General features: G+C 37.1%; 1 protein-coding gene across 24 annotated transcripts in view; it reads left to right on the forward strand.

Moving 5' to 3' along the window:
- RAPGEF6 (Rap guanine nucleotide exchange factor 6) overlaps positions 1-17,712 on the forward strand; it is a 221,058-nt gene that overhangs the window by 126,115 nt on the left and 77,231 nt on the right. For all 24 annotated transcript variants that reach the window (XM_060415604.1, XM_042250259.1, XM_042250263.1 and 21 more), the window contains 4 exons: positions 6,224-6,401; positions 8,404-8,540; positions 12,571-12,729; positions 13,587-13,739. In XM_060415604.1, the coding sequence (XP_060271587.1) occupies positions 6,224-6,401; positions 8,404-8,540; positions 12,571-12,729; positions 13,587-13,739 (627 nt within the window). The remainder of the gene's footprint in view (positions 1-6,223; positions 6,402-8,403; positions 8,541-12,570; positions 12,730-13,586; positions 13,740-17,712) is intronic.

A 17,712-nucleotide genomic window follows, 5' to 3' on the forward strand; every position in this document is an offset into this window, starting at 1 on the left:
CAACCTAGATAGCATATTAAAAAGCAGAGACATTACTTTGCCAACAAAGGTCCATCTAGTCAAGGTGATGGTTTTTCCTGTGGTCATGTATGGATGTGAGAGTTGGACTATGAAGAAAGCTGAGCACCGAAGAATTGATGCTTTTGAACTGTGGTGTTGGAGAAGACTCTTGAGAGTCCTTTGGACTGCAAGGAGATCCAACCAGTCCATTCTAAAGGAGATCAGTCCTGGGTGTTCATTGGAAGGACTGATGCTGAAGGTGAAACCCCAGTACTTTGGCTACCTCATGCGAAGAGTTGACTCATTGGAAAAGACCCTGATGCTGGGAGGGATTGAGGGCAGGAGGAGAAGGGGACAACAGAAGATGAGATGGCTGGATGGCATCACTGACTCAATGGACATGAGTTTGGGTAAACTCTGGGAGTTAGTGATGGACAGGGAGGCCTGGCATGCTGTGATTCATGGGGTCGCAAAGAGTCGGATACGACTGAGCAACTGAACTGAATGAGTGACTATGCACCTATGCATTTCCTCCTTGAGAGCTTTCATGTGTTCTTGTTTAAAAATAAAACGCTCGTAGATCTCAAAGTTCAAAATAAAGCATTTATCACAGTTTGGAAAAAATGCAAGTAATTGGTTCAGTATGAATATGTTTTTAATCAGATTAACTTAAAATTTAGCCAAGAGGATGCATTAAGATGTTAGAATGTTCTTGGATAGAGTATTTTATGTATCTTAAAAGAATACTGAGGAGAAATAAGGAGTGTAAGTGTTACCTTCTGGATTCCTTTTCTAAGAGCTGGATGAATATAAAAGTTAATTATTGAACTAAACCACTTTGCATCAGTCTATTTTTAAATAACTTGAGGTACGCATACATCCCCCATGTAGCTTTTTGATTTCGATGTAGAAAGGAAATGTGATGCTAAAATCCCCCTTCATGGCAGCATGATTCCTTAACTCAGAGTTCTGCTGCCAATCTCTCCAAAACTCTGGTGCCACATTTCCACCAGGAAGTTCCTTGATACTTCAGCTAACTTTGAGCTGCTACATGTTTTCTTCCACTTGTCTTTAATATTTCTATTAAGAATATTATCTGTGTCAAAGTCTCAGTTACCTTTGCCTATCTCCATTTCTTAAACTTCCACTTTCATTGTAAGAAGAATATGACTTTCCTTCTCTACTTAAAAATCTTCAGTGCTTCACCATTATCTAATTTACACTCTTCATTTTAAATTTGTATTCAAATCACAAGCCTCAGTTCCAGTTCGAAATTTCTAACCACAATCTGCAAGTCTGGTTTTATATTCCACTGTTTTCCACTTAACACATTCTAAATTCTAGTCCATGACAAATACATATGCTATTCCCCAAATGAGCTTATCTTTACCTAGTCCTACTTTCGTAATTTTGTCCTTCCTGCAGCTCCATGTAGATGACATTTTTGTATTGCCTCTCACATGTTGGAACCCACAGCAGTTTTTCTGTGGGTCTTATCAGTTTTTTCACTCTGCTTTTTTATGTTGTGCTGCTGTTGTTGATGTTGTTCATTCGCTAAGTTGAGTCTGATTCTTCGCGACCCCAGGGACTGCAGCACACCAAGCTTCCCTGGCATCCATCACCATCTCCTGGGGTTTGCTCAGTCTCATGTCCCTTGAGTTGGTGATGCCATCCAACCATCTCATCCTCTGTCATCCCCTTCTCCTGCCTTCAGTTCTTTTCCAGCATCAGGGTCTTTTCCGATGAGTTAGCTCTTTACCTCAGGTGGTCAGAGTATTAGAACTTCAGCATCAGTCCTTCCAGTGGATATTCAGGGTTGATTTCCTTTAAGATTGACTGGTTTACTCTCCTTGCAGTCCAAGGGACTCTCATTTCTTTGGCACTCAGCCTTTATGGTCCGACTTTCACATCTGTCCGTGTCTACTGGAAAAACCATAGGTTTGACTATATGAAACTTTATAGTGTAACTTTTTAGTGTAGTGACCTGTAAGCTTGATCTTTTCATCATCATAATTTATTTTTAGTGTGCAGTTTCTTCCTTTTGTATCTCATGCTGAGTTAAGCACAGTGTTGGCAGTTAAGAAGCAATTTAGAAATGTTTTAGTTGAATTACATTTGAAAATAGAAATCAATATTGTTTCCAGGGAAAATGCATAGGATACTACTAACTGATTGATAAACCAGAACAAAGGAGACCTTGCCTTCCTACCTGACCTGTTGTAGAGATACTGGACTGGGCCGGCCTAGAATGCATTACTGTGAAGGATTAATTTCATGTTGCCCTGACTAGAAAGACTAAGAGGAAACTTAAGGAGTAAATGATCCATGAAAAAGATTGAATGAAATATTGCAAATGGGAATTCAGTAAAGATAAGCACTGAAAATCTCAGGTTCTGCTTAATCTTTGCTCTAAATTTGAAAATGTGGCTTCTATAATTTGTGTAACTTCTCATTCTAATCTGTTCTTCTCATAGTAGCTTCTTGTTTATGTAGATGCAGACAGAGAAAGAATATCCTCTGGTGGTTTATTTGGAGAAGGCCAAGTCAAGAGAAAACCATCTCAGACTGTCTACCTCACCAAATTATATTTATACATATACACAGAGACACATTCATACTATGAGAAAAGAAAAACATAAAACGTGTAATACTTTTTAGCCCTTTGACCAGTATACCTTTTTTCCCCCTGGGCTTAATCCATTTATCCTCATCTTTCTGAGGGTCTGCTATATCCCAGCTGCTGGGATAAAATAGTTCAAAGGCCAGACCTTAAATCCCTGAATTTACTTAAATGTCAAAAATTCAAGTCTCCTAATTTCATCATTCTTGGATATTTTTATGTTGGTTTTTCTCCAGGTTATGGTCACTATTTAATTATTAAAGAAACTTCATTCCTAGGAACTGCATCTTGAGCAGCATCATATAGTGACTTCCAGTCTTGACGGTCATCATACCTACCTTTACCTTAAAGATTTAGGTTCTCTTTGTTTAGTCAGGGATTAAGACCTTGGACTCTACATCGAACTTTTTGTTTGCTTATTAGAAAACCTTTTTAATTTTCTAGCATTTTTCTGGTCACTCTTTGATTATTTTTTATTCTTAATTCTTATTTTACCACATCATCCCTCTTATAGGCTCTGAATGCTTTAGCAGTTGAATATATTCTCTTAACTAATTTTATTTATTCTTTTTCTTTTGAAAAAATGTTCAAGTAAAAGAAGGCATGATAAAAATGGTTATATTCTTTCCTTTTCAGATGGCCTTAAAAAGTTCTGAAGAGTTATCTTAGTAGCCTTCTCCCAGTCCCTACCCATGATTTTCATTCTCCCTAAAAAGTTATTTTCTTTAGTACCTTCATTTTTCATGCAAGTGATGCAAGTGACTTCCTTATTGTCCACAGAACTGAATTGCATCTTGCCTTTATTAATATTGTGAGTTATCCATCTTTTTATCAGAAAAAATCTAAAAGGTAAGAATGAGATGAGGTTGAAATAATCTGGGTCAGAGGATGAAAACCTGAGCTTGAGTTGAAGACAAGGTAATTAAGAACTCAAATTTAAGGTAGATTATCCTTAAAACTTGATAGAAGAGAAAAAGACTATTATACCGGAGTTGAGTTTTTAAATTCTGAAAAATTTAATTGTTTGAAAAATATTACTTCAGTGGTTTTCTAACACTCATTTCTTAGGTTAAAATCAGTGTTTGTAAATAGATTGGGTTTTGGAAAAGGCATTTTAGTATCTACACATTTAAATTAAAACTACTTATTTTTTTTTTTTTTTTAGTTTTTTATTTTTTAAATTTTAAAATCTTTAATTCTTACATGCGTTCCCAAACATGAACCCGCCTCCCACCTCCCTCCCCACAACATCTCTCTGGGTCATCCCCATGCACCAGCCCCAAGCATGCTGCACCCTGCGTCAGACATAGACTGGCGATTCAATTCTTACATGATAGTATACGTGTTAGAATGCCATTCTCCCAAATCATCCCACCCTCTCCCTCTCCCTCTCCCTCTGAGTCCAAAAGTCCGTTATACACATCTGTGTCTTTTTTCCTGTCTTGCATACAGGGTCATCATTGCCATCTTCCTAAATTCCATATATACGTGTTAGTATATTGTATTGGTGTTTTTCTTTCTGGCTTACTTTACTCTGTATAATCGGCTCCAGTTTCATCCATCTCATCAGAACTGATTCAAATGAATTCTTTTTAACGGCTGAGTAATACTCTATTGTGTATATGTACCACAGCTTTCTTATCCGTTCATCTGTTGATGGACATCTAGGTTGTTTCCATGTCCTGGCTATTATAAACAGTGCTGCGATGAACATTGGGGTACATGTGTCTCTTTCAATTCTGGTTTTCTCGGTGTGTATGCCCAGCAGTGGGATTATTTATTTTTGAAAAGAGGTTGTAACTTGCTAGCAAGTTTTTAGTTCCAAAGATACATCATTTAGAAATGCATTTCACTTGAATACTAACGTTTCATAGTCAAAATGACTTAAGAGAACATGCTAGTCAATGTAAGATTGGATTGCCCCTCTATGATCCTTAAGAGCCAGCTTGTCTAATCTTAAAGATTTCAAGCCAAGTGTTTTAATCTAGTTTAACTGTTCGTTAAAACTTTTACTGAAAGCTGTGCAGGAAGTATAGAACATGGTCTTCTAAAACAAATCAGAACTCTTTGAGTTGGAGGTATCAGAGCCTTAACTTGTATTAACAAAAGCCAGAAAGGATAATTTATTGATCCCCAGAGAAAGCAGAGGCAGCTCCAACCTCAAGGAACCTGGACGCTTGCAAGTGTGTCTGCCCCTGTCTGTCTAGTCGTTTCACTCCCGGAAGCTTGATTGCTCTTCCTCCCTCGTCCTCTGTGACATTTGCTGTCAGAGGTCATCTTAGCTGCACATGCTCTGCCCTGTCCATCTCTGTCCTGCATGACACATTTTTGATTTTTCATTTTTGTTGCTTTGTGTCTGTCTTGATTTCTTTTTTGTCTGCTCTCTTGTTCAGTGTTCTTCCTCTGCCTTCCTCTACCCCTTTCTCTGCCAGCTGATTCCATTTTCTCCTACCACAGAAAGGCATTCCCATGTGGCTGTGGGCTGCCCTGCATCACATTCTTCCAGTTCATCAACCAGGGAAGAAAAGATGCTCTACTCTCCAGCTCCAGTTACAAAAATCCATAGGAAAGGACTTTCTCTGTTAGCTTACCTAGCCGGAAACAGGGCACTGTTTCCTTTTGAAATGGTTAAGTTGGAGAGGAACAAGTGAGTGGATGTTTGATGCAGGAGATGAGACTTAAATATTTGAATGGAGGTTCTGTAGTTTTCAGTTAATACTCATATATGAGTGCTTATTTGTTATGAAAATTCCTGTATGTTCTACTCACTTTTTTTCATATCTGCTTCAGTATTCATGCTTTTTCAGTTATAATATGAATCAAGTGAGTATAATGTTTAGAAATATTGCCAAATAGTCCACTTCAGCAGAGTTTTATTTCCCAAAATACATTCTCATTGTTTTCTATGAGTGACATTTACAGTTTTTTTACAATCTGGTAATCCTTTTACAAATATCTGAGACCAGTATATTTGCAAAGTTCAGCTTGTTTGTATAAGTTTATTTTCTTCAAGATTGCCTAGAGTGACGCTTATTGTTAGATTGCGTAATAAGGTATTGGAAAGAGATAAGTATTTGTTCAGTCCTTCATAGTTGTTGCATTTTAGCAGTTTTCAGTACTGTTATTTACCTGTTTTATACTTACTTCTTAATTTATGTGACTTCCTCCTCTACTAGACTTTAAACCTGTGGTGAAAGAATAATAACCTTATTTAAAATAGCCAACATAAACTAACAAGGTACTCCTAAAATGATTGTTAGTAAACTGTCTTTTTCTTTCACTTCATATTTTAAGAAATGTACTTTTAAGGAATATAAGTGTTTTTTTGGAAAAAAGTATTAATACATTTAGTGATGTGTTAATCTCTTGACCATTTTATACTTACTGGCTTAGACTTATCAATTTAGATGTCACACTGAAATGATGGCCTGTATTTTGGGCAGAGAACTATTTATTAATAAGTATCATTTTGTTTTTGGTACAACATACAGTGTTGCCTAATTCTTGATGATATTTAGTAGAAGGGATAGTTTTATTTTATTCATAATTATAATACATAATTTCTATAACATGAAGTGATGTGATCAAGATTTCTTCCTGTAGGCTACCGAAAGTGAGGTAGGAGATGTCGATTTAACACGTCTTCCAGAAGGACCTGTTGATTCTGAAGATGAAGAAGAGGAAGATGAAGACATTGATCGAACAGATCCTCTGCAGGGGCGGGATCTTGTCCGAGAATGTCTTGAAAAAGAACCTGCAGATAAAACTGATGATGACATTGGTAAGAAATACATCTGTTCACAATAGGAATTTTATAGTTTAGTTTATATATAGTTTACCTGTTGGTGGATGACACATTATTGCTGAAAATTTTTTGTGGGTCAGAAATTCAGGAGTAGCCTAGCTGAGTAATTCTGGCTCATTCTGTCTCATATGGTTGTAGTCAGAATGTGGAAGGGATTACAGTCATCTGAGGCTTCACTGGGCTGAGCTAGAGGATCTACTTCCAAGGTGGCTGCCCATGTGGCTTTGGTCATAGAACCTCAGTTCCTCTCCACGCAGGCCCCTCCAGAGATGGCTTAAAAATTCTCACAACATGGCAGTTGGTTTCTCCCAAAGCCATAATTCAGGGGAGAAGTAGGAAGATGCCACAGTGTCTTTTTTGATCTGGCCTCAGGAATGACACGTCATTGCTTCTTCCCAATTATGTTTGTCACACAAAGCAACCCTCATGCAGTAAGGGAGGGGACTGCATCCAGACATGACCATCAAGAGGCCGGATTTGTTTAGGGACATCTTTGAGGCTAGCTGCCCTGATAGGAGAGCTTGTTCGGAGGTAATAGCTGTGGAACGTAGCTCCTCCTATGCCCGTAACCAAAGGACGGTTCCCCTTTGTCAGGGAATGTTCTCTTCAAGATACTCCTGTAACGGGCAGCTTGACTAAGCGTACAACTTCAGGAGGGACACATGCTTGAAGCGGTGAGGGACAAAGGGGACACTTGCCTGGACAACCAGATCAGCTGAATCAACCCTGATGATCTTTGGGTGATGAGAGGCCTAACATTCTGTTTGCCCCAGTTTATAAAACAAAAGCTTTGATTGCATTAAAGTGGTTTTCCCTTTCATGTCCATAAGACATTTACAACACAGGACATCAGTGTCCAGTGTCTGTGAATTTTAAAAGATTTCAAATGTTATTTAAAAAAGGAAATCATAGTTTTGCCTCTCCAGCTCAAATTTTATGAATTTTTCTTTAATTTCTTGTACTTTACATTAGAGATTGAATAATACTAAAGATGCTAATGTCATCTTTAAGGACAAAGATTACTTAGTATCATTATATATTATGATTCATTTAAGATTTTATCCTAGATTTCTCTTTTAAAAGAGTTATATTGCTGTGATTCAGATCAGGAAATACTGCTAGTAATAATTATAGTCTGGGAGTGAAGATCAGTACGTTTAAACATTCTTTATCATGGTAATAACATATAGTTATGCAGCCTACAGTTAAGACTCATGTTGTGAATGCTTTCTGGACAGAAACTGTAAGTGCGTTTTCAGTGGTGATAAAGAATTGTACACTGTGCACTTTTTACAAGGTTTATTTAAAAAATGAAATATAATTAACTTACAGTTTTCTGTGGGTTGATAACTTCTTATAATTTTCCTCTATTTCAGCTTTAGCTGACTGCTTAAATGTATCTTTTTTTCTTTATATTTGTCTTTGTTGCTCACATATCTATACAAGGAAAGGGACTTAGGCACTCAAACATTTCTTGGTTAAATTAGACAGTTACGTTGTATTTGCTTTGACAAATCTTAAAGTAGTATTCACATTTGTTATCCCTGATTTAATTACTTACTGACATTTATTAATAACTACTTAAAACTCTAGCCCATAAGAGACAGACAAAAGCTCTTTTCAGTAATTTATTAGCTCAAAGGGCATCACTAAAGCTAACCACCATGAAATAGCATCTCCTGCAAGGAAAATTAGCTAAACTCTCCAGCCTCATTTGAACCTATAGTTTCCAGGTTTTCTCTAGAGGTTGTGAATTCTGGTGTCTTCCATTATGCCTATATTTTTGTATGAGTCAGAATGTATCCATTAACCAGACTTTTTTAAGCAACAGTCATCTTGCATCTTGGCTTCTCTAGTTAAGTAAGCATCATGAATTCCTAAGTTGATTAGGAAATTGGGTATTGGATTCTAGATTTTATTGTATCTTTAAACTGTAGTCCTTGATGAGCACTAAACTAGAATTTCTGTGTTTTAACAGAACAATTGCTGGAGTTTATGCACCAGCTGCCTGCTTTTGCAAATATGACTATGTCTGTAAGGAGAGAACTCTGCTCAGTGATGATTTTTGAAGTGGTAGAGCAGGCTGGAGCTGTTATTCTTGAAGATGGGCAAGAGGTAGGTTAGCAAATAACTGTTACACATTACTTGGTTGTGGGAGCTAATTTTTAGAATGTTTAATTTTCATAAACTTGTATAAATCTTGACTTAAAAGTTACACAGTTTTTTAAATGAATGCTGATTTGGGGGTAGTTACAATTTCTGAAGAGATGAGTTTCATTTTGTTTGATTTTGTCTAAATTTCGATTTCCTGGCCATGGACCTTACACAGAATAGATGTTCAGTTATTCATTAGACCAAATTTGTTTTTAACTTCTCAAATTAAGTTGTAGGACTTGAAGATATTCTTACTTATTATTTTATTAGTATATTTATAGTATTATTAAATGTTTATCAAGTATTTAATCTCCTTACCCTTTTTATTTTACCCATTTTCTTTTTAAACGAAGGAAGTGTATTCATACCTGTGCCTTCTAGTGAACTGCTGTAAGTTGAGGCATTTATGTGGCAGTTTTGTTTTCAAAAATGCTTGGATGGCAACTTATGGATGGGTGGAGGGGAGGATTCAGAGGAATTGAAATGTGTTACTGCTATTAGGTAGCACTTCACTGGTTTTCTTATTGAACTGATAAAAATTGATAGTGAGATATCAGTCAGTGAACATTGTCATGGATACTGTTAACAGGAATATAAGCAGTATTTCTGGAAAATCATTTAGCAATTTTTAACATGGGCTTTTAACAGTCTCTGATCTATTATTACCCTTCTGACTGTCTCTCCTCCAGACAATATAAAACTCAGAGTTATGGCAAAACGTATTCATTGTGACGTATGTATAATATTAAAAATTGAAAATAACCAAAATATATCCCCCAAATAAGCAGTGGTTAGCTAAATGAGTATATGGCCACAGGTTATAATATCATATAGATTTTCAAATTATCATAATAGAAATCTTTGATTTGATAGAAGTCTTTGAAGGTGGGGCCTTACCTCTAGCTTCATTTACATGCTTTCTCCCCGTATCCTAGAAAACATTTAGCACATGGGATATACTAAAAAAAAAAAAGCTTAAACAAATGAATATAGTATTAAATTTTTTTCAAAGCATAGAATAAAAGTTCAACAGTGTGAGATAAGATAAGCATGGGAGGAAAATACTAAGCTTTTAATGACAACTATACAAACAGTAGGATTTTAAATAACTTTTCCACAAATTTTGTCCTTTTAATTTTTTACAGTTCTGTCAGCAAAACTTTGTTGTGTGCCTGCTTTTGCCAGTTACTATTCTAAACACTGAGGATAGTGGTGGAAAACCCAACACGGGCCCTATCCTTAAGTAATTTGTGTAATTGTAAAATTTCATAATAATTATATTTTATATTTGAAATAACAAAACCCCACAGGTTTGAAAAAATATTTCTTGTTGCCACTGATTCTTCTTAAGAATTGATAATCCAGATTTTCCTTAAATCACATTAAAATTGTTGAAAGTTTAGACTAATAAAAGGGATATTAAATGAGAACAAGTAGTCTTTCATGGATATGCAGTAGGCATTACAATATGTCTCTTTAGAGCATTAAATACTTTGGTATAAATTGAGAGCAGTATTTTCTTAACATTAGAAATTTTTGGTATATTTTTAGGTATACCTTAAAATTCAGGTTTTTAATAGCTTTTCTTAATCAGTAGCTCCTTTTTTTTTTTTTCCTTTTCAATGTTTGCCATTAATAATGTTGCCAGACATTATTCCAGTCTGGAATTTATTGCTATTTATTACTTGATTTGTAATAAACTCATTTTTAATTGACACAAATGTTCTGTGATAGGTGATATTGTTACACCCATTATAGCAGTAGAGAAACTGAAGCAACTTTCCCAGACTCATTCAGCTGGTCAGTGGATTCAAATTCCGAGAGTTTGTGGCCTTACTTCCAGAGGAGTACGTCAAGAGAAACTAAAGGCAAAGGAGAAAAGGAAAGATATACCATTTGAATGCAGAGTTCCAGAAACAAGGAGGAGAGATAAGAAAGCCTTCCTGAGTGATCAATGCAAAGAAGTAGAGGAAAACAATAGAATGGGAAAGACTAGAGATCTCTTCCAGAAAGTTAGAGATACCACGGGAACATCTCATGCAAAGATGAGCACAATAAAGGACAGAAATGGTATGGGCCTAACAGAAGCAGAAGATATTAACAAGCGGTGGCAAGAATACACAGAAGAACTATACAAAAAAAGATTTTCATGTCCCAGAAAACCACGATGGTGTGATCACTCACCTGGAACCAGACATCCTGAAATGTGAAGTCAAGTGGGCTTTAGGAAGCATCACCATGAACAAAGCTAGTGGAGGTGATGGAATTCCAGTTGAGCTATTTCAAATCCTAAAAGATGATGCTGGGAAAGTGCTGCACTCAATATGCCAGCAAATCTGGAAAACTCAGCAGTGGCCGCAGAACTGGAAAAGGTCAGTTTTAATTCCAGTCCCAAAAAAGGGCAATGCCAAAGAATGTTCAAACTTCCACACGCTAGCATTCATCTTACACGCTAGCAAAGTAATGCCAAAATTCTCCAAGCCAGGCTTCAACAGTTCTTGAACCCTGAAATTCCAGATGTTCAAGCTGGATTTAGAAAAGGCAGAGGAACTAGAGATCAAATGACCAACATCTGTTGGATCATCAAAAAAGCAAGAGAATTCCACAAAAACATCTACTTCTGCTTTATTGATTATGCCAAAGCCTTTGACTGTGTAGATCACAACAAACTGAGGAAAATTCTTTAAGAAATGGGAATACCAGACCATCTTACCTGCCTCCAGAGAAATCTGTATGCAGGTCAAGAAGCAAGTTAGAATTGGACATGGAACAGCAGACTGGTTCCAAAATGGGAAGGAGTATGTCAAGGCTGCATATTGTCACCCTGCTTATTTAACTTATATGCAGAATACATCTTGTGAAATGCTGGGCTGGATGAAGCACAAGCTGGAATCAAGATTTCTGGGAGAAGTATCAATAACTTCACATACTCAAATGATACATCCCTAATAACAGAAAGTGGAGAGAAACTAAAGTGCCTCTTGATGAAAGTGAAAGAGGAGAGTGAAAAAGCTGGCTTAAAGCTCAACATTCAAAAAATTAAGATCATGGAATCCGGTCCATCACAAATAGATGGAGAAACAATGGCAACAGTGACAGAATTTATTTTCTTGGTGATTTTCAAAATCGCTGCAGATGGTGACTGCAGCCATGAAATTAAAAGACACTTGCTGCTTCAAAGAAAAGCTGTGACCAACCTAGACAGCATATTAAAAGGCAGAGACATTACTTTGCCAACAAAGGTCCGTCTAGTCAAGGCTATGGTTTTTGCAGTGGTCATGTATGGATATGAGAGTTGGACTATAAAGAAAGCTGAGCACCAAAAATTGATGCTTCTGAACTGTGGTGTTAGAGAAGACTCTTGAGACTGCAAGGAGATGAAACTACTCAGTCCTCACGGAAATCAGTCCTGAATATTTGTTGGAAGGACTGATGCTGAAGCTGAAACTCCAACACTTTGGCCACCTGATGTGAAGAGCTGACTCACTGGAAAAGACTCTGATGCTGGGAAAGATTGAAGGCAGTAGGAGAAGGGGACAACAGAGGATGAGATGGTTGGATGGCATCACCGACTCAATGGTGATAAGCTTGCTCATGAGCTTGCTCATGAGTTTGAGCAAGCTCGGGAGTTGGTGATGGACAGGGAAGCCTTGCATGCTGCAGTCCATGGGGTCTCAAAGAGTTAGACAAGACTAAGTGACTAAACTATGGCCTTAGCCATAACGTTATTTTGTCTTAGAGTATTTTGGTCAGTTATAAGGGTCCCTGATTTCATTGGGTGACTAAAAGAAGAAAGAGTAAAATAAACTGTAGTCATTTGCTTAACAGAAACAGGGTGTTATTTAGTAATATATTCTGATCTGATGGAATATTTGATAATATAATGAGATCTTTTATAAATTTTACGAGTTATATGTATTGATTGTTTTTCAAAGTTAACATATAATCATCTTTTCTCAACAATTCTTAAAACTTGTCGTCTTCTCTATAGCTTGATTCATGGTATGTTATTTTAAATGGCACTGTGGAAATCAGTTATCCAGATGGAAAAGTTGACAATCTCTTTATGGGAAATAGTTTTGGAATCACACCCACTCTGGATAAACAGTACATGCATGGAGTTGTTAGGACTAAAGTAGATGACTGTCAGGTAAGCTTATCTCTGGTCATGTTCTCTTGTTTCTTTTTTTAAAATTTTTTTTATTTTATATTGGAGTAAAGGGGATTATTTAGGATAGCTTCAGGTAGACAGCGAAGGATAGTTTCAGTCGCACATAAACGTTGTATCTACTCTCCCTCAAACTGCACTCCCACCCTGGCTGCCACATAACATTGAGCCAAGTTCCCTGTGCTGTATGGCAGGTCCTTGTTGGTTATCCATTTTAAATATAGCAGTGTATGTTCTTTTGTTTCTGGGGTGGTTTGTTTTTTTTTTTTTTTTTTGGTTCTCCTGTTTCTTGATTTTAAATGGCTGAGCCTTTTTCCTTCCTCAAAATAAAATAGCTTGATTTGAGAATTACAAGTTTGAAAAACTCACAGTTAATAAAGGAAAGTAGATTTTATATCTGATCCAAATATTTGTGGAATTAAACTATACATATTTTAAAGAGAGTATACCCAGTAATTTATTTGTTAAATATCTATGTGATATTAGCCAGCTCAGTCTCCTTTTTGTTTTTTTTTCCAGTGGAGGAAGAAATAGGAACTTCTGAGTTTTTTGTTTCTAACTTACTCCTGCTTCATGTTTTCTTTGCATAGTGTCAGTTTTGAAAGAAGTATATGCTTACTTCTCCTTTTAGAACAGAATTCACACGGATTTAACTTCTTTGGTCTCTTTGTGCATGATTTATTTTTCTTTTTTACCTTGATTTTTGTTAAGGAGTAAAGGGGATAAATAAAAAAGAACTGATGTCACTTGAGTTCTTACCTTTGTGCTCTGCCTTGGTGCATAGTGATATATTTATGTATTATAGGTTTATTAATTGTCCCCACGTTGTTCTTGGACAGTTTGTCTGCATAGCCCAGCAGGATTATTGGAGAATTTTAAATCATGTTGAAAAAAATACCCATAAAGTTGAGGAAAAGGGAGAAATTGTTATGGTACATGAGCATCGTGAACTGGATCGAAGTGGAACCAGGAAAGGACACATTGTAATTAAGGTGAGTGTGTTTTACTTACTATTCTTATCGATAGAATAAAACCTTCATCTTGTTTAAAAGACTTTGAAGTGCTTATTAAGTAGTGCAAGGTAATTCACTAACTTTGGGATCCAGTGTATATAAATGTGAAATTTTGACTTTTTCTTAGTTGGTTTTTAACAGTATTTTATTGGGTAAGGAAGGCACTGCCGTGTAATATCAGTATGAAAGGATATTACTTAGAATATGCCAGTCAAAATTTTCCTTCTCAAATTTATGATTCATCAATAATGGGAGTTAATTTCATCAAAGATAGCAATATTTAGAAACAAAACAGAAATTGAAAGGAGCAGCCATCATACAAGAATCCTAGATGAAGATGGAGAGTGCTTATGGGATCTCTGTGTCACTGAAACAGACATTAGCCTCTCTGAACCTCAGTTTTCTTATCTGAAAATGGGGATGCTATGGCAGGTCTTTATTAGGGCTAAATGTGGCAAATCAAAAGCCTTAGCATGCTGTAAGTCTAAGTATTAATACCCATGTTGTTTTCCCTTCTCTGATTCCCTCTCCCCTCTGATCCTTGCCCCCTTGCCTTCCACTCTCCCATCTGCCTGTCTTAATGGCATCTGAATCTCGAGAAGGAAATGGGAACCCACTCCAGTATTCTTGCCTTGAAAATCCCATGGACAGAGGAGCCTGGCGGGCTACAGTCCATGGATCACAAAGAGTCAGACATGACTGAGCACACACAGATGTGAAATAGAGCAATTATAGTTGGAAGACAGGAAATAAATGCTTGACCTTTTTTTTCTTTTCAAGCTAGTCTTGGTTGCAAAATAACTAAATGTGTTATTTTTCATTATAAGTGCAACTGTTTATTTAACAATAAGAGGGACTGGTTGGTCAGATCAGATATTCTTTAAGAGTCAGGCTATTTCTAAACACTCTTTTTCCTAAGCTGATGAGTGTAAGCTTTCTGTGTAGGAAAAAATTCAAATATATGTGTGGATTGTCACAGGCTGTCTCTTTATGAAGGCTCATGTTGAGGCCCCCCCTTTTTTTAATACTTTCAAACTTACAGAAAAGTTGCAAGAACAGTATAGAGTATCCTGACTCAGATTCCCCCACTGTTAACAATTTCCCTGCATTTTCTCCATTTTCATCAGTTTTTTTTCCAGTCTTTTGAGAGCAATCTGCAAATGTGATGCATAATTAATCTAAAATATTTCATTGTGTACTTCCTAAGAAGAACAGTCTCCTACATAAACACCATGGAACCCTTCAAGTTAGGAAATGAACATTGATAAAGTAAAGCCATTCAGCCCACAGACCACGTTTAGAGTTTCACCAGTTCTCCCCCAAACTTGGCTTTTTTTCATTTTTGGCTCAGTCTCATCCAGGCACACAGTTGCATTTAGTTGTCATGTCACTTAAGTCTACTCCAGGAATAGTTATTCCCTTGTCACATTCTCAGCAATTTTGATGAATATAGACCTTATAGTGTGCAGTATGATCCCCGACTAGATCTGTGCGGTGTTTCCTCATGCCCAGACTAAAGTTATACTTTCCTGGCTGGAACCCCGCAGAAATAATGTCCTGCTCTTCTCAGTACATCTTCTCAGGGGGCACAGTGTCCACCCCTGCTACCACTAGTGAAGTTAATCTTAATCACCTGGTCCTGTTGGTGTCTGTCAAGTTTCCTTACTGTGAAATCACCATTTTACCCATTGTAATTGATAAGCATTTGAAGCATTTATGTTCTAGGATAGTGTTAGTATGTCTTGCAGACCTCTATTCACCAGTCTTTCTTAGATTGACTACTCCTGCCTGAAATGGTGATTTTTCTATTTCCATTATTTTATTGTCATTCTGCTCTAAGAATGGGCATTCTCTCCTCTTTGATTATATTGGCCTCATGTATTTCTTTACCATCAGCATTGTTCTGATTGTCTGATTGTCCCAGATTTAGCTGGTGGGACCCTCTTAAGGTTGTTGATTCCTATATTCTTCTGATATGTTCCCATCATTTTTGAGAGCTTCCTTGTTACCTGGCAAAACAAGATTTTCCAGGGTCATCTTTTACTTTTCCTGCCCCTGCTTAGAAATCAGTCATTGCTCCAAAGAGCCCTGGATCCTCCTAGTAGATAATAGCATTTAAAAACCCAAATCGGGGCACTCACTCTGTTCACTGCTACTGTGGTGTCATTACTTCTAAAGCCTTTCCCCAGGGAGGTAGGAATATGTATCTAACTGCTGTAAATTCATGCACATCTGTACCTTTATATATCTGTCTGTCTCAGTCATGAGCTTATACCAGGACTCCCAGTTCTAGTACTCTGCCACAGAGTCAGTTTTGTAGCCTTTTCCTTTCCTTCGTTGTAAATAACAGTGGCTCTTGTTATGCTCTGTATATTTACTTGCTTGCTCATCGTAACCAAACTCTACCAGCTAGCCATCTCCTTCACCTGCCCACTCGGCATACCTGTCTCCCAGCATCCCACCGTATTGGATGCTAGTGAACAGTTTGGTAGGTGCCTCTGCATGATTATGGAACTTGGCATTAAATACTGCTTTTTAAAATACAACCTAATCTCCACAGATATCCCTCCTCAGTTATTTACCTAATCAGAATAACAGCTTTTCTTTAATATGTCAATCATTTTCACCACTGACGTAGCTATGTATGATCTGAGAACCAGATTTGAGTGATGTCAAATTGTGATTTGCCTGAATGACAGACACAATTTGGAATTCTTAGAATGTTTTTGAAGGTGGGAGAAGAATAGGAATGACCTGTGATTGTCTTGTCCCTTAAATAGGTAACTTGAAGAGCCTTTCCTCTGACTTCCTTCTAGAGAAATGATTTACATACCTGATTAGCAGTGGGTACCCTTTTTTAATCTTATAATAAATTTTTAAACAAGAACATTGTTAGTAGTAATGTATATTTGTCATGCAGTAATTCTGGCCAATGAAATCGTTAGGATGAATGCACCAAACTGAAATCTCACATTATGGACAACAATTGGTTTTTATATTTGGCTTAATACCTGGTTTATTTCTGTATTTGTTCTGTGTACCCATTTTTTAAGATGCTGCTAGGGTAATAAATTTTAACAGTGATTCAGGAATTCAGAGAGGAGCAACAGATAAATTTTACTTTCATTCCTTCTTATAAATTGGGAAACAGGCAAGCAGTTAAACTGAGTGCATGTAAAAAATGTCTGTAGGACTTCTGGTTCCTCTGGCAAACGGGAATGGAGAAACAGAAGAGGAAACCTCTGTTCAAGAAGTGGCAGTAATAAAACAAGCTATCTTGAACTCTGTTGTTCCCATAACCTGGAACAGAAGGGAATTTAGGATGATTAAATTCGGAAGAAAGCTTTGCTTATTTATTTTCTTTAACTCTCACCTCTTTCTTCTCTTACTTATTTATTTTATTTTTTGCCTGTGGAGGATCTTTGTTGATGCACAGGGGCTTTCTCTAGTTGTGGAAGTAGGGGACTGCTCTTCATTGTTCCGTGCAGGCTTCTTATTGTCATGTGGTGACTTCTCTTGTTGTGGAACACAGGCTGCAGGCATACAGGTTTCAGCGGTTGCTGTGCGTGGGTTCAGTAGTTAGGGCTCTCAGACTCTAGAGCACGGCTAGTAGTTGTGGTGCACAGGCTTAGTTGCAACATGTCATGTGGGATCTTCCTAGACCAGGGATTGAACCGATTTCCCTTGCTTTGCAAGCAGATTCTTAATCCCTGGACTAGCAGGGGCGTCCCTCTTCCTTCTCTTTACTCAAGATCGTCATTATATCATCACCCCATAGCTATAATGAAATACGGATGAAACCACTATAGCCAAGGTAATGCTGTTGTGCATGTTTATTCCTCTGCCTTATTTCTCTCTAAACTTCTCCGTGATGATGGTCTACGACCTAGAGACACTACCTGCTTCCAGTGCTGAGAGTTTTAAAGATGAAACTTTACTTTGAGGACTTTAT

This window comes from Ovis aries, chromosome 5, assembly GCF_016772045.2.
Source record: "Ovis aries strain OAR_USU_Benz2616 breed Rambouillet chromosome 5, ARS-UI_Ramb_v3.0, whole genome shotgun sequence".
In the NCBI taxonomy this organism is placed as follows: domain Eukaryota; kingdom Metazoa; phylum Chordata; class Mammalia; order Artiodactyla; family Bovidae; genus Ovis; species Ovis aries.